Below are 10,208 nucleotides of genomic sequence, written 5' to 3' on the forward strand. Positions count from 1 at the left end.
TATCAAGTATGGCAACTCAGAGAACTTTATATATTAAATATGGCAACTTAGTGAACTATAGATATCAAATATGGCAACTTAGTGAACTTTAGACATCAAATATGGGAACTATGAACTTTAGATATCAAGTATGGCAATTCAGAGAACTTTATATATTAAATATGGCAACTTAGTGAACTATAGATATCAAATATGGCAACTTAGTGAACTTTAGACATCAAATATGGGAACTCTGAACTTTAGATATCAAGTATGGCAACTTAGTGAACTTTAGATATCAAATATGGCAACTTAGTGAACTTTAGACATCAATATGGCAACTCTGAACTTTAGATATCAAGTATGGCAACTTAGTGAACTTTAGATATCAAGTATGGCAACTTAGTGAACTTTAGACATCAAGTATGGCAACCCTGAACTTTAGATAACAAGTATGGCAACTTAGTGAACTTTAGACATCAAGTATGGCAACCCTGAACTTTAGATAACAAGTATGGCAACTTAGTGAACTTTAGACATCAAGTATGGCAACCCTGAACTTTAGACATCAAGAATGGCAACTTAGTGAACTTTAGACATCAAGTATGGCAACTTAGTGAACTTTAGACATCAAGTATGGCAACTTAGTGAACTTTAGACATCAAGTATGGCAACTTAGTGAACTTTAGACATCAAGTATGGCAACTTAGTGAACTTTAGATATCAAGTATGGCAACTTAGTGAACTTGAGACATCAAGTATGGCAATATAATATAATATAATGAGATGTATAAATGGAACGCTTTTGAAGGTGTGATTTTTTTATTACAATAACAAAACATCTATGTAATTATTGTAATTATTGTACTGAGCGGAGGCTACTGTACTACCGCAGAGCGGAGGCTACTGTATTACCGCAGAGCGGAGGCTACTGTATTACCGCAGAGCGGAGGCTACTGTATTACCGCAGAGCGGAGGCTACTGTATTACCGCAGAGTGGAGGCTACTGTACTACCGCAGAGCGGAGGCTACTGTATTACCGCAGAGCGGAGGCTACTGTACTACCGCAGAGTGGAGGCTACTGTACTACCGCAGAGCGGAGGCTACTGTACTACCGCAGAGCAGAGGCTACTGTACTACCGCAGAGCGGAGGCTACTGTACTACCGCAGAGCGGAGGCTACTGTACTACCGCAGAGCGGAGGCTACTGTACTACCGCAGAGTGGAGGCTACTGTACTGTCGCAGAGTGGAGGCTACTGTACTACCGCAGAGCGGAGGCTACTGTACTACCGGAGAGTGGAGGCTACTGTACTACCGCAGAGCGGAGGCTACTGTACTACCGCAGAGCGGAGGTCACTGTACTACCGCAGAGCGGAGGCCACTGTACTACCGCAGAGCGGAGGCTACTGTACTACCGCAGAGCGGAGGCCACTGTACTACCGCAAAGCGGAGGCTACTGTACTACCGCAGAGCGGAGGCTACTGTACTACCGCAGAGCGGAGGCCACTGTACTACCGCAGAGCGGAGGCTACTGTACTACCGCAGAGCGGAGGCTACTGTACTACCGCAGAGCGGAGGCCACTGTACTACCGCAGAGCGGAGGCCACTGTACTACCGCAGAGCGGAGGCTACTGTACTACCGCAGAGCGGAGGCCACTGTACTACCGCAGAGCGGAGGCTACTGTACTACCGCAGAGCGGAGGCCACTGTACTACCGCAGAGCGGAGGCTACTGTACTACCGCAGAGCGGAGGCTACTGTACTACCGCAGAGCGGAGGCTACTGTACTACCGCAGAGCGGAGGCCACTGTACTACCGCAGAGCGGAGGCTACTGTACTACCGCAGAGCGGAGGCTACTGTACTACCGCAGAGCGGAGGCCACTGTACTACCGCAGAGCGGAGGCTACTGTACTACCGCAGAGCGGAGGCTACTGTACTACCGCAGAGCGGAGGCCACTGTACTACCGCAGAGCGGAGGCCACTGTACTACCGCAGAGCGGAGGCTACTGTACTACCGCAGAGCGGAGGCCACTGTACTACCGCAGAGCGGAGGCCACTGTACTACCGCAGAGCGGAGGCTACTGTACTACCGCAGAGCGGAGGCTACTGTACTACTGCAGAGCAGAGGCTACTGTACTACTGCAGAGCAGAGGCTACTGTACTACTGCAGAGCAGAGGCTACTGTACTACTGCAGAGCGGAGGCTACTGTACTACTGCAGAGCAGAGGCTACTGTACTACTGCAGAGCGGAGGCTACTGTACTACTGCAGAGCAGAGGCTACTGTACTACTGCAGAGCGGAGGCTACTGTACTACCGCAGAGCGGAGGCTACTGTACTACTGCAGAGCAGAGGCTACTGTACTACTGCAGAGCAGAGGCTACTGTACTACCGCAGAGCAGAGGCTACTGTACTACTGCAGAGCAGAGGCTACTGTACTACTGCAGAGCAGAGGCTACTGTACTACTGCAGAGCGGAGGCTACTGTACTACTGCAGAGCAGAGGCTACTGTACTACTGCAGAGCAGAGGCTACTGTACTACCGCAGAGCGGAGGCTACTGTACTACTGCAGAGCAGAGGCTACTGTACTACCGCAGAGCGGAGGCCACTGTACTACCGCAGAGCAGAGGCCACTGTACTACCGCAGAGCAGAGGCCACTGTACTACCGCAGAGCGGAGGCCACTGTACTACCGCAGAGCGGAGGCTACTGTACTACCGCAGAGCGGAGGCCACTGTACTACCGCAGAGCGGAGGCTACTGTACTACTGCAGAGCAGAGGCTACTGTACTACCGCAGAGCGGAGGCTACTGTACTACCGCAGAGCGGAGGCTACTGTACTACCGCAGAGCAGAGGCTACTGTACTACCGCAGAGCGGAGGCTACTGTACTACCGCAGAGCGGAGGCTACTGTACTACCGCAGAGCGGAGGCTACTGTACTACCGCAGAGCGGAGGCTACTGTACTACCGCAGAGCGGAGGCTACTGTACTACCGCAGAGCGGAGGCTACTGTACTACCGCAGAGCAGAGGCTACTGTACTACCGCAGAGTGGAGGCTACTGTACTACCGCAGAGCGGAGGCTACTGTACTACCTCAGAGCGGAGGCTACTGTACTACCGCAGAGCGGAAGCTACTGTACTACCGCAGAGCAGAGGCTACTGTACTACCGCAGAGTGGAGGCTACTGTACTACCTCAGAGCGGAGGCTACTGTACTACCGCAGAGCGGAGGCTACTGTACTACCTCAGAGCGGAGGCTACTGTACTACCACAGAGTGGAGGCTACTGTACTACCGCAGAGCGGAGGCTACTGTACTACCGCAGAGCGGAGGCTACTGTACTACCGCAGAGTGGAGGCTACTGTACTACCGCAGAGCAGAGGCTACTGTACTACCGCAGAGTGGAGGCTACTGTACTACCGCAGAGCAGAGGCTACTGTACTACCGCAGAGTGGAGGCTACTGTACTACCGCAGAGCGGAGGCTACTGTACTACCGCAGAGCGGAGGCTACTGTACTACCACAGAGTGGAGGCTACTGTACTACCGCAGAGCGGAGGCTACTGTACTACCACAGAGCAGAGGCTACTGTACTACCGCAGAGCGGAGGCTACTGTACTACCGCAGAGCGGAGGCTACTGTACTACCACAGAGCGGAGGCTACTGTACTACCGCAGAGCGGAGGCTACTGTACTACCTCAGAGCGGAGGCTACTGTACTACCGCAGAGCGGAGGCTACTGTACTACCGCAAAGCAGAGGCTACTGTACTACCACAGAGCAGAGGCTACTGTACTACTGCAGAGCGGAGGCTACTATACTACCGCAGAGTGGAGGCTACTGTACTACCGCAGAGCGGAGGCTACTGTACTACCGCAGAGCGGAGGCTACTGTACTACCGCAGAGCGGAGGCTACTGTACTACCGCAGAGCAGAGGCTACTGTACTACCGCAGAGCGGAGGCTACTGTACTACCGCAGAGCGGAGGCTACTGTACTACCGCAGAGCAGAGGCTACTGTACTACCGCAGAGCAGAGGCTACTGTACTACCGCAGAGCGGAGGCTACTGTACTACCGCAGAGCGGAGGCTACTGTACTACTGCAGAGCGGAGGCTACTGTACTACCGCAGAGCGGAGGCTACTGTACTACCGCAGAGCGGAGGCTACTGTACTACCGCAGAGCGGAGGCTACTGTACTACCGCAGAGTGGAGGCTACTGTACTACTGCAGAGTGGAGGCTACTGTACTATCGCAGAGCGGAGGCTACTGTACTACCGCAGAGCGGAGGCTACTGTACTACCGCAGAGCGGAGGCTACTGTACTACCGCCGGAGGCTACTGTACTACCGGAGAGTGGAGGCTACTGTACTACCGCAGAGTGGAGGCTACTGTACTACCGCAGAGTGGAGGCTACTGTACTACCGCAGAGCGGAGGCTACTGTACTACCGCAGAGTGGAGGCTACTGTACTACCGCAGAGCAGAGGCTACTGTACTACCGCAGAGTGGAGGCTACTGTACTATCGCAGAGTGGAGGCTACTGTACTACCGCCGCTACTGTACTATCGCAGAGTGGAGGCTACTGTACTACCGCAGAGTGGAGGCTACTGTACTACCGCAGAGTGGAGGCTACTGTACTACCGCAGAGCGGAGGCTACTGTACTATCGCAGAGTGGAGGCTACTGTACTACCGCAGAGAGGAGGCTACTGTACTACCGCAGAGCGGAGGCTACTGTACTACCGCAGAGCGGAGGCTACTGTACTACCGCAGAGCGGAGGCTACTGTACTACCGCAGAGCGGAGGCTACTGTACTACCGCAGAGCGGAGGCTACTGTACTACCGCAGAGCGGAGGCTACTGTACTACCGCAGAGCGGAGGCTACTGTACTACCGCAGAGCGGAGGCTACTGTACTACCGCAGAGTGGAGGCTACTGTACTACCGCAGAGCGGAGGCTACTGTACTACCGCAGAGCGGAGGCTACTGTACTGTCGCAGAGCGGAGGCTACTGTACTACCACAGAGCGGAGGCTACTGTACTACCACAGAGCAGAGGCTACTGTACTACCACAGAGCGGAGGCTACTGTACTACCACAGAGCGGAGGCTACTGTACTACCGCAGAGCGGAGGCTACTGTACTGTCGCAGAGTGGAGGCTACTGTACTACCGCAGAGCGGAGGCTACTGTACTACCGCAGAGCGGAGGCTACTGTACTACCGCAGAGCGGAGGCTACTGTACTACCGCAGAGCGGAGGCTACTGTACTACCGCAGAGTGGAGGCTACTGTACTACCGCAGAGCGGAGGCTACTGTACTACCGCAGAGCGGAGGCTACTGTACTACCGCAGAGCGGAGGCTACTGTACTACCGCAGAGCGGAGGCTACTGTACTACCACAGAGCGGAGGCTACTGTACTACCGCAGAGCGGAGGCTACTGTACTACCGCAGAGTGGAGGCTACTGTACTACCGAAGAATGGAGGCTCCTGTACTACCGTAGAGTGGAGGCTACTATACTACCGCAGAGCGGAGGCTACTGTACTACCGCAGAGCGGAGGCTACTGTACTATCGCAGAGCGAAGGCTACTGTACAACCACAGAGCGGAGGCTATTGTACTACCGCTGAGCAGAGGCTACTATCGCAGAGCGGAGGCTACTGTACTACCGCAGAGCGGAGGCTACTGTACTACCGCAGAACGGAGGCTACTGTACTATTGCAGAGTGGAGGCTACTGTACTACCGCAGAGAGGAGGCTACTGTACTACCACAGAGCGGAGGCTACTGTACTACCGCAGAGCAGAGGCTACTGTACTGTCGCAGAGTGGAGGCTACTGTACTACCGCAAAGCAGAGGCTACTGTACTACCGCAGAGCGGAGGCTACTGTACTACCGCAGAGTGGAGGCTACTGTACTACCGAAGAGCGGAGGCTACTGTACTACCGTAGAGCGGAGGCTACTGTACTACCGCAGAGCGGAGGCTACTGTACTACCGCAGAGCAGAGGCAACTGTACTATCGCAGAGCGAAGGCTACTGTACAACTACAGAGCGGAGGCTATTGTACTACCGCAGAGCAGAGGCTACTGTACTACCGCAGAACAGAGGCTACCGTACTACCGCAGAGCGGAGGCTACTGTACTACCGCAGAACGGAGGCTACTGTACTATCGCAGAGTGGAGGCTACTGTACTACCGCAGAGCGGAGGCTACTGTACTACCGCAGAGTGGAGGCTACTGTACTACCGAAGAGCGGAGGCTACTGTACTACCGTAGAGCGGAGGCTACTATACTACCGCAGAGTGGAGGCTACTGTACTACCGCAGAGCGGAGGCTACTGTACTATCGCAGAGCGAAGGCTACTGTACAACCACAGAGCAGAAGCTATTGTACTACCGCAGAGCGGAGGCTACTGTACTACCGCAGAACGGAGGCTACTGTACTATCGCAGAGCGGAGGCTACTATACTATTGCAGAGCAGAGGCTACTGTACTACCGCAGAGCGGAGGCTACTGTACTACCACAGAGGTGAGGCTACTGTACAACCATAGAGCGGAGGCTACTGTACTACCGCAGAGCGGAGGCTACTGTACTATCGCAGAGCGGAGGCTACTGTACAACCGCAGAGCGGAGGCTACTGTACTACCGCAGAGCGGAGGCTACTGTACAACCACAGAGCGGAGGCTACTGTACTACCACAGAGCGGAGGCTACTGTACTACCACAGAGCGTAGGCTACTGTACTACCGTAGAGCGGAGCCTACTGTACTATCGCAGAGCGGAGGCTACTGTACTACCGCAGAGCGAAGGCTACTGTACAGCCACATAGCGGAGGCTACTGTACTACCGCAGAGCGGAAGCTGCTGCACTACCGCAGAGTGGAGGCTACTGTACTACCGCAGAGCGGAGGCTACTGTACTACCGCAGGGTGGAGGCTACTGTACTACCGCAGAGCGGAGGCTACTGCACTACCGCAGAGTGGAGGCTACTGTACAACCACAGAGCGGAGGCTACTGTACTACCACAGAGCGGAGGCTACTGTACTACTGCAGAGCGGAGGCTACTGTACTACCGCAGAGTGGAGGCTACTGTACTACCGCAGAGCAGAGGCTACTATACTACCGCAGAGCGGAGGCTACTGTACTACTGCAGAGCAAAGGCTACCGCACTACCGCAGAGCGTAGGCTACTGTACAACTGTAGAGCGGAGGCTACTGTAAAACCGCAGAGCGGAGGCTACTGTACAACCACAGAGTAGAGGCTACTGTACAACTGCAGAGCGGAGGCTAGTGTACTACCGCAGAGCGGAGGCTACTGTACAACCGCAGAGCGGAGGCTACTGTACTGTCGCAGAGTGGAAGCTACTGTACTACCACAAAGCAGAGGCTACTGTACTACCGCAGAGCGGAGGCTACTGTACTACCGCAGAACTGAGGCTACTGTCCAACCGCAGAGCGGAGGCTACTGTACAACTGCAGAGCGGAGGCTACTGTACTACCGCAGAGTGGAGGCTACTGTACTACCGAAGAGCGGAGGCTACTGTACTACCGCAGAGCGGAGGCTACTGTACTATCGCAGAGCGAAGGCTACTGTACAACCACAGAGCAGAGGCTATTGTACTACTGCAGAGCAGAGGCTACTGTACTACCGCAGAACGGAGGCTACTGTACTATCGCAGAGCGGAGGCTACTGTACTACCGCAGAGCGGAGGCTACTGTACTACCGCAGAACGGAGGCTACTGTACTATCGCAGAGTGGAGGCTACTGTACTACTGCAGAGCGGAGGCTACTGTACTACCGTAGAATGGAGGCTACTGTACTATCGCAGAGCGGAGGCTACTGTACAACCGCAGAGCGGAGGCTACTCTACTACCACAGAAAGGAGGCTACTGTACCATCGCAGAGCGGAGGCTACTGTACTATCGCAGAGCAGAGGCTACTGTACTACCGCAGAGCAGAGCCTACTGTACTACCGCAGAGCGGAGGCTACTGTACTACCGCAGAGGGGAAGCTACTGTACTACTGCAGAGCTGAGGCTACTGTACAACTGCAGAGTTGAGGCTACTGTACTACCACAGAGTGGAGGCTACTGTACAACCGCAGAGTGGAGGCTACTGTACTATCGCAGAGCGGAAGCTATTGTACAACCGCAGAACGGAGGCTACTGCACAACTGCAGAGCGGAGGCTACTGTACTACCGCAGAGCGGAGGCTACTCTGCTACCGCAGAGCGGAGGCTACTGTACTACCGCAAAGCAGAGGCTACTGTACAACTACAGAGCGGAGGCTACTGTACTACCGCAGAGCGATGGCTATTTCACTACCGCAGAGTGGAGGCTACCATACTACCGCAGAGCGGAGGCTACTGTACTACCGCAGAGCGAAGGCTACTCTGCTACCGCAGAGCGGAGGCTACTGTACTACCGCAGAGCGGAGGCTACTGTACTACCGCAGAGTGGAGGCTACTGTACTACCGCAGAGCGGAGGCTACTGTACTACCGCAGAGCAGAGGCTACTGTACTACCGCAAAGCGGAGGCTACTGTACAACCACAGAGCGGAGGCTACTGTACTACCGCAGAGCGATGGCTACTTCACTACCGCAGAGTGGAGGCTACCATACTACCGCAGAGCGGAGGGTACTGTACTACCGCAGGGTGGAGGCTACTGTACTACCGCAGAGCGGAGGCTACTGCACTACCGCAGAGTGGAGGCTACTGTACAACCACAGAGCGGAGGCTACTGTACTACCGCAGAGCGGAGGCTACTGTACTACTGCAGAGTGGAGGCTACTGTACTACCGCAGAGTGGAGGCTACTGTACTACCGCAGAGCGGAGGCTACTATACTACCGCAGAGCGGAGGCTAATGTACTACTGCAGAGCAAAGGCTACCGCACTACCGCAGAGCGTAGGCTACTGTACAACTGTAGAGCGGAGGCTACTGTAAAACCGCAGAGCGGAGGCTACTGTACAACCACAGAGCGGAGGCTACTGTACAACCACAGAGTGGAGGCTACTGTACTACTGCAGAGCGGAGGCTACTGTTCAACCGCAGAGCGGAGGCTACTGTACTACTGCAGAGCAAAGGCTACCGCACTACCGCAGAGCGTAGGCTACTGTACAACTGTAGAGCGGAGGCTACTGTAAAACCGCAGAGCGGAGGCTACTGTACAACCACAGAGCGGAGGCTACTGTACAACCACAGAGTGGAGGCTACTGTACTACTGCAGAGTGGAGGCTACTGTACTACCGCAGAGTGGAGGCTACTGTTCAACCGCAGAGCGGAGGCTACTGTACTACCACAGAGCGAAAGCTACTGTACTACCGCAGAACTGAGGCTACTGTCCAACCGCAGAGCGGAGGCTACTGTACAACTGCAGAGCGGAGGCTACTGTACTACTGCAGAGCGGAGGCTACTGTACAACCGCAGAGCAGAGGCTACTGTACTACCGCAGAACAGAAGCTACTGTACTATCGCAGAGCAGAGGCTACTGTACTACCGCAGAGCGGAGGCTACTGTACTACCGCTGAGCGGACGCTACTGTACTACCGCAGAGCATAGGCTACTGTACTACCGCAGAGCAGAGGCTACTGTACTACCGCAGAGCGGAGGCTACCGTTCCACCGCAGAGCGGAGGCTACCATACTACCGCAGAGCAGAGGCTACCGTACTACTGCAGAGCGGAGGATACTATACTACCGCAGAACGGAGGCTACTGTACTAGGAGGAACTAATGTACTGACTGCATAGTGGAGGCTACTATACTAAGAGAAACTAATGTACTGACCGCAGAGCGGAGGCTACTGTACTAAGAGGAACTAATGTACTGGCTACAGAGCGGAGGCTACTGTACTAAGAGGAACTAATGTACTGACCGCAGAGCGTAGGCTATTGTACTAAGAGGAACTAATGTACTGACCGCAAAGCGGAGGCTACTGCACTAAGAGGAACTAATGTACTGGCCGCAGAGCGGAGGCTACTGTAATAAGTACTGACCACAGACCAGAGGCTACTGTACTAAGTAATGACCTCAGAGCGGAGTCTACTGTACTAAGTGCTGACCGCAGACCGGAGGCTACTGTACTAAGTACTGACCGCAGAGCGGAGTCCCACTGTGCTTGGAGGAACCAGATGTAGCGGAGTATACACGTCCTCTCCGTCCTGCCTCACGTACAGCATAAGTCTCTCTGTGAGAGGCGGCGTGAGACGGGATCTCTTCGACACATGGGAGAAGACATCAGTCATGGGACTGTCC

At 54.5% G+C, this 10,208-nt stretch overlaps 1 protein-coding gene across 1 annotated transcript in view; it reads right to left on the reverse strand.

The window, feature by feature from the left end:
• Positions 1–10,208, reverse strand: part of grh (grainy head) — an 893,472-nt gene that overhangs the window by 15,151 nt on the left and 868,113 nt on the right. Inside the window, exon 15 of the mRNA XM_070091236.1 lies at positions 10,049–10,208. This exon is cut by the window's right edge and continues 51 nt beyond it. Coding sequence (XP_069947337.1) covers positions 10,049–10,208 — 160 coding nt within the window. The remainder of the gene's footprint in view (positions 1–10,048) is intronic.

This window comes from Cherax quadricarinatus, chromosome 34 (genome assembly GCF_038502225.1).
Source record: "Cherax quadricarinatus isolate ZL_2023a chromosome 34, ASM3850222v1, whole genome shotgun sequence".
NCBI lineage: Eukaryota > Metazoa > Arthropoda > Malacostraca > Decapoda > Parastacidae > Cherax > Cherax quadricarinatus.